Source organism: Dipodomys merriami, unplaced genomic scaffold (assembly GCF_024711535.1).
Source record: "Dipodomys merriami isolate MVZ:Mamm:240054 unplaced genomic scaffold, mDipMer1.0.p SCAF_44, whole genome shotgun sequence".
In the NCBI taxonomy this organism is placed as follows: Eukaryota; Metazoa; Chordata; class Mammalia; order Rodentia; family Heteromyidae; genus Dipodomys; species Dipodomys merriami.
The window spans coordinates 12243500-12263640 of record NW_027206002.1 but is presented as its reverse complement, the minus strand read 5'-3'; the positions used below and the strand labels follow the sequence as shown (position 1 = coordinate 12263640).

Here is a 20141-nt window from a genome sequence, read left to right as displayed (position 1 = left end):
ATTCATCCATCCACCCACCCATCCATCCATCCACCCACCCATCCATCCATCCATCCACCCACCCACCCATCTATCACCATTCATCCATCATCCATCCACCCATCCACTCATCCATCTATCAATCCACCCACCCATCCATCCATCCACCCATCCTTTATCTGTTTATCCACCCATCTCTCCATCCATCCATCATCTGTCCATCCATCAATCCACCCATCCATCATCTGTCCATCCATTATCCATCCATCCACCCATCTCTCCATCCATCCATCATCTGTCCATCCACCCATCCATCATCTGTCCACCCATCAATCCACCCATCCATCATCCATCCATCCCTACCAGCCATCCACCCATCCATCCACCTATCCATCTGTCTGTCTAGCCACCCATCCATCATCCATCCACCTATCCATCCCTCCATCCACCCACCCATCTATCCATCCCTCCATCCATCCATCATCCTTCCATCCATCCACCCATCCATTATCCATCCATCCATCATCTGTCTATCCATCCATCCATTATCCATCCATCATCTGTCCATCCATCCATCCATCCACCCATCCATCATCCATCCATCCCCACCAGCCATCCACCCATCCATCTATCCACCTATCCGTCTGTCTAGCCACCCATCCACCCATCCATCATCCATCCATCCCCACCAGCCATCCACCCATCCATCATCCATCCATCCCCACCAGCCATCCACCCATCCATCTATCCACCTATCTGTCTGTCTAGCCACCCATCCATCATCCATCCACCCATCCATCCCTCCATCCATCCACCTATCTATCCATCCCTCCATCCATCTACCCATCCATCTATCCATCAACCCATCCACCCATATATCCAACATACTTAATATGCTAGGCCCAGCTCTGTTCTCGATGCCAGGGCTCAGCCGGGAACACACTATCCTGTCACTGTACTCTGGGAGCAGGTGAAGGAAGGGCATACGTTTTTTAAAACAAACATTATAACGTGACATCGGGTGATTTCCTGAGTAAAATCGAGTAAGAGGGAGCGGAAGATGTTTGCTTAAACACTAGGAGACGTCTCTGTCAGGGGAGACACGCAGGGTGGGAAGGAGGAAATCAAGGCAGAGTCCTGGGCCTGTGGGGGCCTCGAGGGTGCCCCTCCCCGGGACGTGAGGACCGGGCACACCCCCACCCTGCACTCGGGCAGCCTCTGGGCCTGAGCGGCCTTTTCTCTGACAGCCTGTGTGTAACGCTGGTGTAGCGATGGGTGCGCTGGCTGCCTGGATGGGCGAGGGAAGCAGATCGGAGCCCCGGCCACCCAGACTGCCCCCGGCGGCCTGAGGAGGCTAGGAGGCGGTGCCGCTCAGAACTGGCCCAGGGTGACTGTGTCCTGCACTCTTCCAGCGTGCTCTACGGGAACAAGATCACCGACATCGCCAAGGGGCTGTTCGACGGGCTCGTGTCCCTGCAGCTGCTGTGAGTCTGTGCGGCCCGGGCGCGCGGTCTCACCGGAGTCCCCGAGGAAACAGAAACCTCTGCGCTGGGCTCTCCAACCTGGCCCCCGGGCTCTTCCTCTGTGGACAGAGAGCCAGGGCCATGGGTGCCGGGGGTGGAGGACCAAGGGACCCGGCCCAGGTGTGAGGTTTGGGGTGAAGTTAGGAAGGGGACTCACAGAGGAGGGCTGAATTGTGGGGGGACTAAGATGCTCACAGGGAAGGCAGAGACAGAGGCCACCATGACCTTGAAGCCGGGGGTGTGACCTTGACATGTGTGTGTGTGTGTGTGTGTGTGTGTGTGTGGTAATTAGAAAGAGCGCCGTCCGTCCGTCTCCCTCTGAGGAAGATTGGAGAGGGGGCGATGGCTGCGTGGTTTAAAGGAGGATTTGCCGCCTGGAATGCTAAGCTCCGGGATTATTTATTTGCATTTAGATCATCCCTTTGAGCTGAAATGTTTGAAGAGGATAATTGAACTGCGACGGGGAGGGGGGGTTGCGTTTTGGGGGTGCGGGCTGAGGGAGCGCCCCCGCAGGGGTGTGGCTGGGCAGCGTGGGCCTTCACGCGTTGTGTTCCCCTCTGAGCCTGTCTCAAGGCCCCCAGTGCACTGGAGAAAAACAGAGAGGTAAGCCATCTGCCCTGCGCCACACAGCCAAGCCGGTGTGGAGGAGGGCTGAGCTAGCAGGGGCTAAGTGTGCACAGCACAAAGTGAGTTCAGACGGGTGTGAAGCAGAGGCCCGGCCTCCCCCAAGTGCAGACAGGAGGTCCTCATTGAAGGCTGAGGTCAGGTGCTCAAGCCAGATCGCCGGCTGGCAGGGCACGAGGCCCAGGGAGGAGGGCACCCAGCACCCAGGGACCATGCTGGAAGAGCAGGTAGCACTTCCACAGCAGCTCTGCCCAGATGTGTCCATCTTACTCCCTCGCCTTCTTATGTCTTTGAAAAACCCCTCCTCCACCAGATGGCTCACGTCTGTAATCCTAGCTGCTCAGGAGACAGAGCTGGGGGTCATGGTTAGAAGCCAGCCCGGGCAGAAAAGCCCACCAGTGAGTCGGGAAAAAAAAAAAGTCAGGAGTACCCAGTGCTCTGAGTTCAAGCCCCGGAGCCAGATGGAAAAACAAAAAGCCATCTCAGGCAGAACTATGAATCCCTCCCCAGCAAGTCCTGTACCCAGCCTGTCACACCAGGAGTGACACTGGAAGACAGGGAGAAATCTGTCCGTCGGTCTGTCTGTCTGTCTCATTGTGTGTCTGTGTCTGTGTGTTCGAAGCTCGCAGTGTTGAGGAAGCCGTGAGGATGGTTTGGTGGGCCTTGGAAGGGCGTCTCGCAGGGGGCCCGGTAACTGCCGTGTGGGTGGGCGTCTCTCGGGTGGGCTTGGGGCGCTGGCACCCCGGTGGCTGTGGTGTCCTGTGGAAAGCGGTGTCTGTGGTGGAGAGGTCAGCCTTTCGCCCAGCTGGGTGGAGATTCTCGGCCTTGTTTGTCGGGGACAGGGTGACGCGCGGGGCCGTGCTGAGGCTGGTCCAGTTTCCAGCCCCAACGGCTCTGCTCTGCCCGGACTGGGCGGGGAGGTGGCTCCCGGTGAGTTACAAGCCCGTGAGCAGGCCTGGGGTTCACACACCCAACACAGGCTCAGTCTAGAAGGCTCTGGCACCGGGGGCGGGCTTTGCCCCTGCGGCTGAGCAGTTTGGACCACAGGTCCCGTTGGAGCTGAAAACCAGATTATCTCCGTGTGCGCTGGAAGGAGTTAACAGCCCCGGGCACCTGAAAGAGACTCCCTGCTCTCTCCCAGAGCTGCCCCGCTGATGGCAACACCCTGTGGGCCGGACCAAGTGGTAGCATCGCTCCCAGCACCCATAGCAATGCCCTGGGGACGGCATCGCCCAGAGACCCATTTCACAGACCGGAGAGCTGAGGTTCAAGGACCTCGGCCATCGCCACTGGACACGCAGAGGACGGAGCCAGACGGGGCCTGGAGTCTCTGAGCGAGAACCCCGCGTGTGCAGCAGAACGAGGCTCCACGTGCCCGCAGAGGGCAGAGCGGCCCTCCCGGGGGAGGGACGTCACCCTGGCCCTGTGCCCCGGGCCGGGCGGGCTGGGCTGGGTGAGAAGCCTCATCCCCGCGGCGTCACTGGGCCTGGGCCAGATCTGCGTTCCTGGGGGAGGAGGAGCGCCCTGCATCTCCAAGAAGACAGATGGGCGTGTGTTGCAGAGCGGTGAGGAGAGGAGGGCGGATTCTAGAGAAATGACAGGAACTGCTAACGGAGGATGAGGAATCCCACAGCCCGGCTGGAGCGCACTGTGGGGAAACGGAGGTAGACACCGCCAGAGAACCACAGAGAACTTTCCTCTTGGCCCGGAGGAGCCTGAAGTGAGTGGAGGGAGGGCCGCTTGCCGCCCCTCTCCCCCCTTGTATCCGCCCCCCGGGACCCGTGAGGTGGGCTCAGCTGCGACACCCACGGGCCCGCACCCTGCTTGTTATTTAGCCCTCTGCGTCACACACGCGTGTAATCTTCCCCATGGAGGAAGCGTGTGCCGCACAAAGCAGTTCATCTCAGCGTCGACACCACACTCTCCAACGTACAAGTATGCGGCACGTATGATCTATCAGATCACACACACGTGTGTATGGCAGATCCTACACACGTATGTAGCATGTGTGAGCCACCCTATCCCATACACGTGTGGCCCATCGGGTCACATGCAAGTGTGTAAGCATGTATGACCCTTCTGATCGCACACAATTGTACAGTGTGCATCAGATCACGTGTGCGCGGCACGTGTGTCCTACCAGATCGCACGTGTATAGCTTGTGTGATCTGTCCGATCACATGTGTGTGGTGTGTGTGACCTATTGGATCTGATTGTGTCACGTATGATCTATCTAATCGCCCGTGTACACGTGCGTACAGCGCCTGTGACCTATCAGCTCACGTGTGTTGGCATGTGGTCTATCGAAGCACAGGTGTGCAGCATCTATGACCTATCCGATGGTCCCCTCTCTCTGTAAGCCCCCGATGTTCTCCTGAGAGACACATCTCACATCACAGTAGTCCCCAGCCATAGTCGGCTGTGTCCTGGGGACGTGTCCGTGAACACAGAATACACCCGCCACCCCTGACTGGCGGAGTCGGTGCTGTGGACGCCAATGCCCAGTGTAGACAGCAGGCAGCCTGGGTGTAGGCCTGTGCACGGCATCGTCAGCCTGCGTCTCTGTGTCAGCTGCCCACACTGCCCTGCACGGTCACCCCGGGTGCTCAGAGCTGCCGCCACAATGGCCCGGTGAACCCCACAGTGACCCCGACTTGAAAGCTTGCTCCGTGCTAATGCACGATCAGGAACGCACCCAGGACAGCTGCCAAGCTGCGTCCAAAGCCATGTCCATCTCCTTCCTGCAAGGCAGCCGGACTTCAACGTCTTCCTGCTCCCAACAGGCGAGCAGAACCCTCTAGACCCCACCCCTGGACGGGACGGGAGAGGAGATGTGTGTGGATTTCACAGGAGCGAGCTCACTGGCTGCTGGCCGCCTGGGTCCAGTTGGTCCCTGCCCTGGCTCCCGGCTTCCTCGCCAACACCGCCCACACCACAGGACGGGCGCATGGGAGCGTTCACGCCGGGCACGCGGGGAAAGGCGTGGCCAGGGCAGCCGTCGGGACAAGATCTGAGGGTGGAGAAAGAACACAGCGTGATCGCCGGAGCGTCACGCCACAGCCCCCCACCCCGCCGCCCGCAGAGGACAGCCAGGACAGAAGGAACTTCTCCCTGCGCTGTCCACCCGCCGGCCGTGTGGCGTCTTCTTGTGAGAAGCGCTTGTTGGGTTCACTCGCCCGTTTCCTAATTGGATTCCTTTTTTATTCCGGGTGTGTGTCCTACCAAAGACTCGTGTCGCCCGCCGCTGACAGCCTTGAGCAGGGGCCGACACAAACAGGAAAACAAGCCTGTAGGAAGAGGGAGGGGAAGGAAAATGAAAGGGGAAGGGAGGGCGATTACTGAGGTCATCAATTTCCACTGAGGCCAGTGACACCCCCCCCCCGGGCCCCCAAGCACCCGGGCCCCCAAGCACCCGGGCCCCCAAGCACTCTGCAGAATTCTCCCGCCAGGTCTCCCGTTAGTCTGTCAGCTAGAACAAAACCGCTGAGCCCAGGGTGCTTCTTTCTCTGCGCACAGGTGTTGCCCTGGTCTTCTCCAAGGCCCCAGGCTGGAGGCAGGGTCAGGTGCTGGCCACGTGGGGCACAGGGATCCCCCCTCCCCGCCCCGCCGTGAACCCAGCGGGCGCCCGGCCCACACGCCACGGGCCGTCTCCACGCGTGGCCTCACGGCCTCCCTTTTCCCCGCAGCCTCCTCAACGCCAACAAGATCAACTGCCTGCGGGTGAACACCTTCCAGGATCTGCAGAGTCTCCACCTGCTCTCGCTGTACGACAACAAGCTGCAGACCATCAGCAAGGGGCTGTTTGCGCCGCTGCAGTCCATCCAGACGCTGTGAGTACCGGGCCCGCCCGCAGCCACGGGCCCACACGCCTGCCCCGCACACGCAGTCCGGGGGTGACGGCTCACAGCAAGGGTCGGGCTGGGGCGCGGACACAGAACTGCTCCCCTGTGCAGAGCACCTAGGCAGGGCTGAGGGCTGGCCCTGTCTAACTCCATCCGTCCAGCCCCTGGGGCGGTGAAAGGAGGATTCTTTATGTGGGAGAAGCTAAGACCCAGATAAGCTAAACATCTTACTCAAGGTTGCACAGCTAGGCAGAAACTGGGATCTGGGGATGGATACATGCCTGTAGTGCCAGCCATTTGGGGAGGATCTCAGTGCAAAGCCATCCTCCCTCCCTCCCTCCCTCCCTCCCCCTCCCCCCTCCCCCCCCCCCCCGGGGAAAGAGACAAACGTAGCAAGACCTCATCCCAACTAACCAGCTGAGCTTGGCGGTGTGCATCTGTCATCCCAGCTGCAGGAGATGTAGATAGGCAGATCCGGGAGCCCTATAGCCAAAGAATAACTAAAGCCAAAAAAGACGGGGGTGTGTGTGGTTCAAGTGGTAGAACCCCTGAGCCCAAACCACCCAAGACTCAGAAGGAAAGACAAAGGAGCGCCAGGACTTGAATCGCAGCAGAGGAGATCCGGGGCTCTCGCCTCGCACACAGGCCTCTGTGCTGGAGGCAGGCTCCATCTCCACTGACACCCCCGTCTGGACCCCCGGACCCCTGCATCCCGCAGCCCCACGCCCCTGACGGGGAGCGCCTCCCTCTCATCCCCACGCCCACAGCTGCGCACAAGGGAGGCCACATCTGCGTCCACCTCACAGAGGGTCGCGATGGCTCAGCCCCGCCCCGGGCCTGCACGGGCCGGGCTCGGCGCTCAGTGCTGCGCTGAGTGCTCCCTTGGGGAGCAGAGGAAGTTAGGCCAGGGTGCGTGTGTGAGGGTACCGGCCCTGAGGCTGGAGAGAGAAAACCCGTAGGTCTCCCAGGACACGTGGGTGGGGACCCGGCTGGTGTCAGGCCCAGGCCCCTCCTGATTCACAGCCATGACTGTGTCCCCCCTCCCCCCCCCCGCCTTGTAGCCACTTAGCGCAGAACCCATTCGTGTGTGACTGCCACGTGCGGTGGCTGGCGGAGTACCTGCAGGACAACCCCGTGGAGACCAGCGGTGCGCGCTGCGCCAGCCCCCGCCGTCTGGCCAACAAGCGCATCAGCCAGGTCAAGAGCAAGAAGTTCCGCTGCTCAGGTACCGGGCTGGGGGGGGGGGCTGGGGGAGGGGCGGGGGCCTGGGGGAGGGGCCGGAGGGGCCGGTAATGCCGTCTGGAGGGCAGCCAGCGCTGCCGCGGCTCCCAGAGAGCACTTGGCAAATTCAATTGGGGAAATTCAGTTAGCCCGGCAGAAAAACCAATTACCGTATGGATCTAAACACACACACACACACACACACACACACACACACACACACACACAGCGTGGTGCTGGCTCTCGGAGCCCCGGGCCCTGGGGCAGGAGGGAGCTGTCCAGGGGGAGCCTTTGCACGTCTGTCTTGTCCTAGCAGGGAGACAGAGATTTTTTTCCTCTCCCAAGTGAGGTTTCCCCCAAGGGCAGGGAGAGAGAATGGCAGCCGGCCCCGGTCTCCTGCGGGCGCTCGGGTCACGGAGCCCCCTCCAGAGCCGGTGTCACGGTTCCGGGTTCCTGTCCTCTGGTGGTGAGAGGAGCCCCCGCCGCCGGGCGATGGTGTCCGGAGACGGGGCAGGCCCGGCCCGGCTCCCCAGCCGCTGGATGCACACACAGTTCACCCTTCCTGCCCTTGGCACTGGGGGAAATCTCCACGCGCAGGAGCGCCCCCCCCCCAGGCCCGACGGACCACAGGGGTGCCACGGTGTCCGGGCGTGGGCCTGGCTCCGGGAGAGGACCGGGAGACACGCGCAGCCCTCCTGCAAGTCCAGTCTGTCTAGGGACTGGACGTAAGCCCATCGGAGGGCTTCACAACCCCACGGGCCACTGTCAGAATAGAGAGGTCGGCAGCCCCAGACGCCCCCCCCCGGCCCACCCGTGACTATGAATGCCAGAAGTGGGGGAGGGGGGGCGCGTGTGGCCAGCCTTGGTCCTGAGTCTCACGAGCGACCCCAAATGGAGGTCAAGACCCCGAGCTGCCGAGGGGGAAGGGTCAGCCCAGGGCCCGAGGACCTGCAGCTCCCGGGACCCGCCCAGCCCGGGCCGTCACCGTGGGCTGCGGGGGGAGGGCTGCAGGATGGAAAGAACAGAGGAGGGGTCACAGAGACAGCCAGGGGAGCTGGCAAAGAGCAGAACTGAGTTTTGACAGCTCTAGCTGGACCCTTCCCCCTCCCTCCCTCCCTCCCTCCCTCCCTCCCGCCCTCTGTGTGCAAGATCCTGCCCCCTTTTTCTATGCCTGGAAGCATTTGCAAATCAAAAAGAAAAACCTGGGTGCCAGGGTGGCCGGAGGCAGGCAGAGGGCCGAGTCTCAGACTCATCTTGTCCAAAACAGCACATTGTTTTTTAAATAATGCTCAGCAGAGCTGGTGGCCTGAGAGAGCATTCTCCTGTCTTTAGTGGGTGCTGGGGCGGGGGAGCCACCAGGTTGCTCCAGAGGCCTTGGGAAACACGGGATCCCGGGCTGGGCCCAGCCTAGGCCTTGGGGGACACAGCGGGAATGGGTGAGCTCAAAGCTCTGGGGGCAGGAAGAGGCCCCTCCCCGGAGTGGGCAGATCATAGGGTGCACTTCCTTTCCTACGAGCAGCTGCTGTCATTAGGAGCCGACTTGGAGCCCTCCCTCTGGTGGTTCTGCTTCTCTGCCCTGGGCTGTGAGATCGGTTTAGGGGTGGCTTGATCGTCAGACATGCCAGGACAAGTCTCCCCGCGGCTCATTTCCTGGCCCCTGGGCCCCTAGCGGAGGGGATTACGGTTTGGGGCACGTGAAATGGGTAGAGTTGGTTGTTGCGAGGCTCTGGTGTGCTCAGGCCTGTGGGGGGCACCATCCAGAGGCCTGCTATCCCCTCCCCGCCACACACCATATGGGGCGCTGGTTCCAGGACACAGAGGGCGGGCGCTGTGGCCTGTTTCCTCGCCCATGTCCCGCCCTGTGGAGATGCTGAGCCGTGCAGGAGGCCGGCCTCAGCTCACAGACCGCCAGCCCTCCCGGGAAGGAGGAAGCCTGGGGACCGCGGGTGTGTGAAAACGGCCCCCAAGACCGCCACACTCAGTCTCCCTTTTGTGCCCCCCGTGCGGCCCAGGGAAGGAGATCAAGGGGTCCAAAGGGTCTCAGAACAGGATGCCCCGGCCCGGGCTCACGGTCAGCCACCCCGCCTCCCCCTCCTTCCTCCTCTAAGCCTGACAGACGCTCCGGCCACGGCCCCGGGACTACAGCCCGTGACCACGGTCTCCGTGACCGCGGTGAGCCGGCCCAGACACTCGGACCAGAGCCTGTGGGCTGCACGCACTATTGCTCTCGCTCAATCTCGCTCTGTCTGTCTATCTCTCTTTCTTGTGTAAGATGTGTTTTCTCTTTAATTCTACGACCCCTCCTCTATTTAACCTCACCCGGTCTGGACAGGAGGTTTCTGGGGAGCCTGAAGTACGGAGGGACCCCCATATCTAAGCAGTGAGATGTCAGGGTGTAGGGCAGGGATGCTTTTTCCTAATGAAGACTACAAGGGAGCCGGTGCCAATGTCTCACGCCTGTCATCCCAGCTACTCAGGAGGCTGAGAGCTGAGGATCGAGGTTCAAAGCCTGCCGTGGGCAGGAAAGTCTGTGAGACTCTTATCTCCAATGAACCACTCAGAAAACCAGAAGTGGCGCTGTGGCTCAAGTGGTAGAGCGCTCACCTTGAGCTGAAGAGCTGAGGGACAGCGCCCAGGCCCAGAGTTCAAGACCCATGACTGACAACAACAAAAAAAGAGTATGAGGGAATGGTGGGTGTCTTTATGGTAGGTAGGGGATGGAGGAGAGGATGTGGGGTCCGGGGGCTGTCCAGGCTCTCATCATGCAGAAGACCCCGTGCTGGGATCCCTGTCTGGTCAGTTGGAACAGAGTGCTAGGCTCCGTGCGGGCGGGCGGGAACACACGCACACGCACACACACGCATGCACGCAAACCTCTGCCTGTCCTTTCACCCCTGGGGCAGTCCTGGTACCCAGGTGCCCCTCCTCGCTCCTGAGTCTTCCCCCTGAGCGCCCGGGCGGCGTGGGTCCTGCGGAAGTCCCCTCCGGACTCCCGGGGCTGCTCCCGCCCGGCGGGTGCTTCCCCGCTCCGGCTGCGCTCCTGCGCCCGCCCCCTCTGGCCGCTCCTGTCCTCTCTCTGACGCTGCTTCTCGCCTCGACCTGGTCCGTGGCCGCGGGGCCTTCCCTTGTGCTTGATCTAACCATGTGGCGGCTCTGCAAACGAAGCATGGTTCTGTCAAGCACCGAGGAAAGCCTGGCGTTCTCCAGCTCGGCCGCCGCCGTCACCGCCAGCACCGGACGCTTCTCCACTCGGACGCCGCAGCCCGCCTGCCCGGGGGGCCGGGAGGGGCCTCCCGGGGTCCCCCCCCCGGAGGGCCAGAGGCAGGCCGGGGTACCCACCCAGTCCAGCCTGATGCCAGCCCAGCTGTCTATGCAGGGGGACGAGGGGTGGAGAGCACCCCTTGTTGTGCTGTAACCGGAGCACAGTGCGGCTCACCAGGGGGCTGGAATCTGCATCCTACCCACGGGAGACCCCTCCTAGAACCCAGAGCTCCCAGCGAGCTGTGTGGCTCTCCCCGACCCCCGGCCCCCCACCCCAGATCACCTGCAGAACCCCGGCCGTTGGTGTCCCCGGAGCTCTCCAGACTTTTTATTTATAATGTACCGAGAGCTTGCTGTGGGCCTCACGCTGGACTGTGTAGTGCGATCGCTGCTGCGTTTACTTTCCATCCTATCTTAACACTTGGCGTCTGTCCAGAAGAGCGTAGCCTTCCTCAGCGCCGCCCCACCACCCCACCGCGCCAGGGGCCAGGCCTGGGGAGCCGACCCCTCGCGTGGGTCCCGGGCACATCCCCGGCCATGCAGCTGGGCTCCGGGATAGAGCTGCGCTCAGACCAGAGGGGAACCGCTGGCGAGGACAAACCCAAAACAGCTGCGGGGACGGGTCCCCGGCCGGCCGGCCCGTGAGTGGGGACGCTGTCCGTGTGCCCGGCTGGCTGCGGCCTCCACCTTCCACGCACCACTAACCACCTTTCCTGCTCGCCACTTTCCGTTCACGCTGCTGGGCCACGGCGGAACTTGGTCCTCCGTCCCTCTTTTCCTTCTCTGTCATCCGTCCAATCTCGGGGGCATTGGTGGGGGGAGGAGAGTGTTCTGGGCCCACGAACCAGCTGCTCAGCTGGCCACGCATTTAGTGACTTCTTCCTTGTAACAAGCGGCTGCCGGAGAGTTGGCACAGGGCACAGCCTCCTGGGGCCGTGGCCTCCTTCCCCCTCCCCCCCCGGGGGCCGGGGCTGGTTTACCTCCACCTTCCTGAGTTACTTCTGGGAGGCATAGGCGGCCACGGGGCCGAGATTCCTCACACAGCCGTACTGCTGTGGATTTCCACCTGTGACACTCCGCGCTCTGTCTATTAAAGCTGTCAGTGATCACACACCAGGTTTTGGTGTTCTGAACCTGGGGGGGGGGGAACCCAGGCAGGAAGGACACCAGATGGCGTGGTCTCTCCGCACAAGCCTGGCTGGGCATTGGAGGTCTGTCCTCAGATCCTCCTGACATCTTGCAGAAAGCACCGCCGCTCCCGGCTGCTTCCGACCTCATCAGCGCTTCTGGTGGCGACAGATACACAGTGAGATTGAAATTCACTCTTCAAGCTCGGCCAAAGTCCTGTGGGGTAGTGATGAACAGGACACACGGCCCTGTGGGAGCCTGCTAGGTTCAGTGTGATAGAAGCGGCGCTGAGGGCCGGTTCCAGCCACAGAAGGAACTTGTCGGGGTTACGTGCAGATACTGGAACACAGTTCTGTCCTCTCCCTCCCCAAGCCCCTGGGTACCGCCAAGTAGAGCTCAGGCAAAACGGCAGGAGAAAGCCCAGGGAAAACACACGGGTCTGATCGCGGGATGGTTTCTTTAAGCTGGGTCAGCCGCTCCGTGGCCGAGGCTGGCCGGTTATCACGACGGTAGAATCTCACAGTTACAACCCCACGGGTGCGCTGCCCGCCCGTCCCAGAGCTCCTCCCGCTCACCCCACACGGCCTCACCCCCTTCCAAGGAACGTGTCCACAGCCGGCCCAGCATGCCGAGGCCGCCGCCTCCCCTGTCCTCCGCCTGTAGTCAGAGGCCAGGATGCCGCCACGCCGCAAGGATCTTGTGATAGACCTGTTCCCACAGAAGAACACGCACACACGCACGCACGCGCCGTGGGCACCCTGTAGCTCCAGCCGGGGGCCCAGCAGGGTTTGCAAAGCGAGGTTCCCCGGGGTGAGGAGGGGGTCTCCCAGGGGTGTGTCCAGGTCAGAGTTGCTCCACGGCCTGGGGGTGACCAGCCCTGGCAGCGGATTTGCAGCACACGCTGGGCCTCCAGGGCTGAGATCCACGTGCTGGTTGTGTCTTCCTGAGCTTGAGGAGATGGAGCAGGGCGGGACAGGAGGAAGCAGCCCGCTGCGGTTCCCTGGTCCCAGCAGGGAGGGTCCGTCATCGTCGGGCAGCCGCGAGGCTCGCTCCTGACCAGGATGGTCCCAGGAGGAGAGGGGACACTCGGGTCCACAAATCTCAGGACAGGATCCTGGCCCTGTTGGGTCAGGGGTCAGGACGCCCCCACAGCTCTGCACGTGGGCCTGGCATGGAGCTGGTGGGTGAATGAGGGGAGGGCGGCAGGCCGGGCCCCGTGGGTGTCTGTCTGGGGAGCCGCCGTGTCCCGCGGGCTCGCGGGTATCCGCCGGGGGTCCCCAGAGACATCCGACGGTCAGCCCGTCTGTTCCCAGGAGACCCTGAGAGAAGTGCGATGTTGGGGGGCGGGGAGAGATAATAATAAGATATGTAACTGTGCAGCTCCCCTTCCCAGCTCAGGGCTCGCTGTCCCGAGACACAGCCTGAGCCGGACTCTCACAAACCCTTTGCTCTTCTTCACAGACTTCCAAATTTAACGTGTCACCATTATTTCCTATCTGTCCTCTTTTTAAACAATAAAAATAAGCCGGGCACCAGTGGCTCACGCTTGTCATTCTAGCCACTCAGGAGGCTAAGATCTGAGGATTGCAGTTCAAAGCCATCCTGGGTGGGAAAGTCCCTGAGACTCCAATCTCCAATAAACCACCAGAAAACCAGAAGTGGCGCTGTGGCTCAAGCAGTAGAGCGCTCGCCTTGAGCTGAAGAGCTGAGGGACAGCGCCCAGCCAAGAGTTCAAGCCCCACGACAGACAAATAAAAAATAAAAATGAGAAGGGCTACCAGCCGCCCGGCGCCAATGTTGTGGGTTCTAATTCTCCCAGCGCCCAGCCCTGAGCAAGCCAAGGCCGCTTGTCAGCGGTCACTTGGGAGCACAGGCCAGGGCTCCTTTGGGGCATCTGCGGCCCTTCCGGTGCCGGTGCCCGCCCCTGGAGTGCCCACGGAAGCCCTGTCGGAGCCTCTTCCCTCAGCAAGGCCCCAAGGTTCAGTGGTCGAGTGCGGCCCTGGCTTCCGGCCCAGGCACCACACTGCGCTCCGGTTAGCACGCGCGTCTGCAGACGCACGCACGGCAGGCTGCGTGCCCTTGCACGCACACTTACACCTGTGGCTCCTCCGAGCCCAGCACGGGGGGCTGGCCTCAGCTCCTCCCAAAGACCCGTGACCGCGCCTGGCTCCCCGAGGTCACACGTGACGCGTGGCCAGGCCTACGGGTCAGCCAGGTGGCCCACCACCCACGGCAAAAGGCCTCGCCCGTCCCCCGCCACGGCCTGGGCCCGGGCCGCCTCCCGCTGACACCCGCCCCCCCTTTTGGCCCCCCAGGCTCCGAGGATTACCGCAGCCGGCTCAGCAGCCAGTGCTTCATGGACCTGGTGTGCCCCGAAAAGTGTCGCTGCGAGGGTACGGTGGTGGACTGCGCCAGCCAGAAGCTGTCCCGGGTCCCCGCTCACCTCCCTGAATACGTCACCGACCTGTGAGTCCAGCCCCCTCCCCCGCCGCCCCTCCACGGGAGCCCCGCCCCCCACCGCCTCCCCAGTCACCCCCACAGTTAAGTCACCCCCACCCCTGCCTCTGCCCCCACAGGCGGCTCAACGACAACGAGATCTCTGTTCTAGAAGCCACCGGCGTCTTCAAGAAGCTGCCCAACCTCCGGAAGATGTAAGTCACGTGCTGGGGCGCGGCTGCCGCCTCCCCCTCCTGCCCCGGTTTTCCCCACGCCGTTCCCGTGCCGGGGAGCACAGACCCCCGGGCGCACGGCTGTTCCTGGGGAGGCCTCGTGTCTGATGATTGGGCCTTCCCGAGAGCCGCGCCCCTCCGGGAAGGGGACCCCCTGGGTTTTCTCCAGTCTTCTCTGCTCACTGGTCCCTGCTGGCGAGATCTGAGAGACAGACAGACAGACAGAACGTGCCCGGCTCCGATCCACCAGAGCCCAGGGACACTGGAAACACAATGTCGCCCAGTCCCCTCCGGCCCCGTGGGGTCAGTGCCCGGCTGCGGGGTCCCCATCCGCCACTGCCCAGAGCTGACCGTCGGGGGCCGGCATCTGAGCCCCCACCACGAAGCCTTTGGGCTGAGGCCTTTGGGCTGGGGTGTCTGCGGGGCTGAGGGGTCCCCCTTTCCATCCGTCTCCCTCTCGCAGAAACCTGAGCAACAACAAGATCCGGGAGGTGCGAGAGGGTGCCTTCGAGGGAGCGGCGGCCGTGCAGGAGCTGGTGCTGACCGGGAACCAGCTGCAGGCCGTGCACGGGCGGGCCTTCCACGGGCTCAGCGGCCTCAAGACCCTGTGAGCGCCCGGCCAGCCCCCGGGGACCGGGGGGCGGGGAGGGGGGATCCAAGCCACACGGTGCGCATGTGGGCGTGCGTATGCGTGTGAACGTGTGCATACACGTATGCGCGGGCAGGCACGCCACACCAATGCTCACGTATGACAACGCAGACACACACAAGTAGATGCACCCACAAAGGGACATGTATTCCAGCACGCATGTGTAGATACCACACAGATACACGCACACACGTGCGCACACACGTGCACACCTGCACACTGCATCCCTGAAGCACGGTGAGGGAGACACACACACGAGTTTACCCCCACACACAGGCAGACACGAGTTTATAGAAGTGACCTGCGTGCAGACACCTGTGCACACCTGCGTGCACACGCCGTACCTGAGGATGAAGCCGTGTTCATAGGAAAATCTGATTTTCACGCACATGAATGCACGCCTGTGCAGGCCTTGTAACCACGCACACTCCCCGGGGCGCTGCAGGACGGGAGCCCTGCCCCCCTCCCCTCTGCCCTCCTCCCCCTCCCCCTCACCGCTCCTCCCCTCTCCAGGATGCTGCGGAGCAACCTGATCAGTTGCGTGGGCAACGACACGTTTGCCGGCCTGAGCTCCGTGCGGCTGCTCTCGCTCTATGACAACCGCATTGCCACCATCGCCCCCGGAGCCTTCACCACGCTGGTCTCCCTGTCCACCATGTGAGTCCTGGCCGGCCCGGGCGAGCCCCTCCCACCCAGGTCGCCCTCCCGTCCATCATCCTGGAAGGGCGCCCCCCTCCCTTGGCAGGACTGAGCACGGGGCGGGGGGGGGGGAACATTCTGGAGGGCCAGCTCGTGGCAGAAAGCAGCCAGCACGCTTCCTTCAGTGCCGGAAGAGTCTGTGCAAAGGCCCTGTGGTGTGGTGGCTGGAGCAGACTGTGGGGGACCAGGCCAATGGGGAACTAAGTGCACGTGCCGTTCCCTTGCCCTGGCGCCCTCAGAAACCTGCTGTCCAACCCCTTCAACTGCAACTGCCACCTGGCCTGGCTGGGCCGCTGGCTGAGGCAGCGGCGCGTGGTCAGTGGGAACCCACGGTGCCAGAGGCCCTCCTTCCTCAGGGAGATCCCCATCCAGGACGTGGCCTCCCAGGACTTCACCTGCGAAGGTGAGCGGGGCGGGGCGGGCGCCCGGGGAGGGACGGGCGCCCGGGGAGGGACGGGCCCAGCCCCCGCCTGGGCTCCACCCGGCTCCATGGCCGGCTCCAGGGGTCCTGACCCGGCCCTCCTCGAGCTCAGATCCCGGTGAGCTCCGGGAGGACACCGTCGTGTCCCCCGCGGGCCGCGCTGGGGGCCCCGGTGCTGTGCATCCTGGGAGCCCTGGGCCCTGTCTTTCTTTCATAGCATGTTCTCATTAAAACACGGCACCGGCGGCTCACACCTGTTCCCCTCGCTACTCGAGAGCCTGAGATCTGAGGATGGGGGCTCAGAGCCAGCCTGGGGCGGGAAAGTCTGTGAGACTCTGATCTCCACCAAGCAGCCGGAAGTGGCGCTGTGGCTCAAGTGGTGGAGCACTAACTAGCCTTGAGCACAAAAGCTCAGGGACAAGGCTCAGGCCTTGAGATCAAGCCTCAGGACCAACACTGACAGAGAGAGGCGGGGGAGAGGGAGAGAGAATGGCGGGGGGGGTCCAGCCCCTGTGTGGGACATGCACATGGGAAGACCCGGGGCTGGGGCTCTGGTCCCAGAGCCCAGGTGTGTTTCAGCCAGCAGCACAGTTAGGGAAACTGGTGAGACCTCCTTCCCCTCCCTCCCTCTGCTTCCTCGAGGCTCTGCCAGCAGCCTCGAAACACCAGGAAAGGCAGACAAGTCCTGCCACGGAGGACACCGGCCCCTCCCTTCACCCTGGCTCTGGTTCATTGCCGGGGTGGGGCAGCGCACGCTGACCGTCTCGCCTTGCCTGACTCTCCCCTGCTGGGCTCTTCACCCTCCGTGCTCACCCTCCCTGGTCTCTGCAGGCAACGAGGAGAGCAGCTGCCAGCCCAGCCCGCGCTGCCCGGAGCCGTGCACGTGCGTGGACACCGTGGTTCGGTGCAGCCACAAGGGGCTCCGCGGCCTCCCCGCCGGCATGCCCAGGGACGTGACGGAGCTGTGAGTGCCAGCCTCGGGCATCCGCCTGGGTGCCGTCCCCGGGAACTCTGTGCCACCCCCAGCTGCGGGAGCAGAGGAGAAGGTGGTAGAGAAGGAGCCCGGGCAGGGGTGGAGACCGGGAGACGGGGGCTGCTCTCCAGCCCCGGTGGTGGGAGCGCCTTCCACTGGAGAGACAGGCCAGGCCCGGTGCCGCGGCGCACGCCTGTAATCCTAGCCACTCGGGAGGCTGAGCTCTGAGGAAGCCAAGGCTCAGCAGAGCCGCCCAGCCCGGCAGGGCAGTCCCCCGCGGGGCGGGTTCTCCCCACGCACATCGTCACTCTGCTCCTGTGTCCCAGGTACCTGGAAGGAAACCACTTGACCACGGTGCCCAGGGAGCTGGCCACTCTCCGCCACCTGACACTCATGTGAGCAGCCTGGGGGGGGGGGGGTTGGGCTGCTCCTGTGAGTGCTGCGGGCACTGTGTGTGTGTGTGTGTGTGTGTGTGTGTGCCCACTTAACTATCCACTTACTCGTGTAAGTGCATGGGAGAATGAACCAGAGCTGCAATGGAAGACGAGCATTAGGATGCGTGCACACTGGGCCAGTAGCTAAAGAGGTGGGAGGGTGCATGGTGGGTGGACAGAGAAGGCAGGTGGTAAATAGGACAGTGACTGGGTGTATAGGTGGGCGAGGGAATGGAGGAGCAGGTGGGTGGGTGGATGGATGGGCAAATGGGTGGGTGGACAGGGAGATAAGTGAATTCGTGATTGGATGAGTGGATGAGGAGGTGGATATGTGGCTGAGTGGATCAGTGATTGGTAATGTGTGGATGGATGGGTGGATGCATGAATGGATGGACATGTGGATAAATGGATGGATGGATGGACAGATGGATGGATGGATGGATGGATGGATGGATGGACAGGTAGATGGATAAAAGGATGGATGGATGGATGGATGGATGGACAAATGGATGGATGGGTAGACGGGTGGATGGATGGATGGATGGATGGATGGATGGATGGATGGATGGATGGACTGATAGATGGGTGGGTGGATGGATGGATGGATGGATGGAAGGATAGATGGACAAATTGATGGATAGATAGATGGTGGATGGATGGATGGATGGCCAGATGGTTGGATGGATGGACAGATGGACATATGTGTGGACATGTGGATGGACAGACGGATATATGGGTGCATGCATGCATAGATGGATGGATGGTCAGATAGATGGATAGATGAATGGATGGATGGACAGATGGACATGTGGATGGACAGAGAGATGGATATATGGATGCATGCATGGATGGATGGTCTGATAGACGGATGGATAGAGGATTGGTGATAGATGCATAGATGCATGCATAGATGGATGGATTGATGGACATGTGGATAGATAGGTGAATGGATGAGTAGATGGGTAGATGGATTAATGATAGGAGGGTAGACAGGTGGATGCGTAGACTGATGGATGGTCAGATAGATGATGGATAGATAGTGGTTGGGTGGAAAGACAAGCGGACAGACAAACGGACGGATGGATGGGATGCAAATGTGACACGGGGAAATCTTCCTTCGAACACAGCCAACGGTAAGCCATGGCCCTGTGTTTTGCTCCTCCTAGCGACCTGAGCAACAACAGCATCAGCGTGCTGACCAACTACACCTTCAGCAACATGACCCACCTGTCCACCCTGTGAGTAGAGGCCGGCGGCCCGCCGACCGTGCCCCCAGCGGCTCTGCTCCTTGCTCTGCCAGGGCGAGGGGTGGGCCTGGGTCACCGGCAGGAAAGTGGGCAGAGGAGGGGGCAGAGGCTGGCCTCGTTCATGCAGGCACCCAGCCTCCTGCGCCCCACAGGCCTCTGCCTCCAGCATGGTGTCTGGCTCAGATGCACTGACTCCCGAGGCTTTGTGTGTGCTTGGCCCAGCGGGAGGCCGGCCCCGGACCCTGGGGGAGGCAGAGGCCTGGAGCCAACGCGCTTCCTGGCGTTGACTCTCCCTGTCAGGGTCCTGTGTGGGTGCGTTTAGACGGGGAAGGGGGGGCTGTGTACCTGGGAGTGGCCGGCTGTACCCCGGGGCTCATCCACACCCGGGCATAGCTGGGGCACGGCCCGACACCTCGCGCCTCCTTCCGCAGCATCCTGAGCTACAACCGGCTGAGGTGCGTCCCCGTCCATGCCTTCCACGGGCTGCGCTCCCTCCGAGTGCTGTGAGTCCCCGGGGCCCGGGGTTGGGTTTTCGACGGCTAGGGGCGGCGGGGGGGGTATGGGGAGGGTCAACCTGAGGGCCCGCGTCCCACGCCCCCCCTCCCCGAGGCCCATCCGGCCACCGCCATGGGGGAGCCCTCCCCCCAGCAAACTGCACGGCCCCTGGGGCCCTGCGCGGGCCGGAGTGGGACAGGACCCAGGGCCTAGCGTGCCACGTCGGTCCTCCAGGGAGCCCTCCGTGCGGAGGGCCGCGCCCAGCCTCCCTCTGGCTTTGGGTATGGCACGGGCCTCCGCTCCTCGGGGCGTCAGACCATTCCAGCCCCTTGCCCGGCCCTGCCCGGCCCTCACCACCCCCCCACACCCCCGTCTACCAACTGTTATGATTAAGTCGACTGCTGGAAAGCAGATCTCTGTATACCCGTTCACAATTAGGGGAGCTCTGGTTGGGACAGCTCAGTGGGCATCAGAATGGGAGGAGCAAAAAGAAATAGCGTTTGTCTGCCTGTTACCTCTCGGGGGTAAGGGGGTGCCCGGCACCATCCCCACTTCCCCAGCCCTCCGCATACGCCATCAGACGGAAAACTCATCTCTGTGCGATACGCTTGGCTCCTTGAATGAAGAGTCAGCAGGCTAGCCGGGCGCCAGAGACTCGCGCCTCTCACCCTAGTACTCAGGAAGCTGAGATCTGAGGGTGGTGGTTCAAAGTCTGCCCGGAGAGGCCACCAAAAAGCCGTGGCTCACATGGTACCACGGTAGCCTTAGGTGGAAAAAAAAACAAAAAACAGCAATGTAGGAAGGGTTTTACCACCTAGCTGTGCCTGGAAGAAAGAAACAATTATTATTCCTTGTAAACATTTACGCTATGAGAAAGACTGTGGGAGGACAGTGGAAGGAAACCACGGACGGCTGAAATACAGCCACGTCTGTGACAAGGAAGCAGAGGTGAAGAGTAGAGAACATAATAACGTGG

General features: G+C 62.2%; 1 protein-coding gene across 1 annotated transcript in view; it reads left to right on the top strand.

Moving 5' to 3' along the window:
* Window positions 1-20141, top strand: part of Slit3 (slit guidance ligand 3) — a 245361-nt gene that overhangs the window by 212110 nt on the left and 13110 nt on the right. Inside the window, exons 12-23 of the mRNA XM_069994000.1 lie at window positions 1392-1463; window positions 5813-5956; window positions 7030-7193; window positions 13894-14044; window positions 14155-14229; window positions 14711-14854; window positions 15410-15553; window positions 15835-15998; window positions 16848-16980; window positions 17316-17384; window positions 18590-18661; window positions 19102-19173. Of these exons, the coding sequence (XP_069850101.1) occupies window positions 1392-1463; window positions 5813-5956; window positions 7030-7193; window positions 13894-14044; window positions 14155-14229; window positions 14711-14854; window positions 15410-15553; window positions 15835-15998; window positions 16848-16980; window positions 17316-17384; window positions 18590-18661; window positions 19102-19173 (1404 nt within the window). The remainder of the gene's footprint in view (window positions 1-1391; window positions 1464-5812; window positions 5957-7029; window positions 7194-13893; window positions 14045-14154; window positions 14230-14710; window positions 14855-15409; window positions 15554-15834; window positions 15999-16847; window positions 16981-17315; window positions 17385-18589; window positions 18662-19101; window positions 19174-20141) is intronic.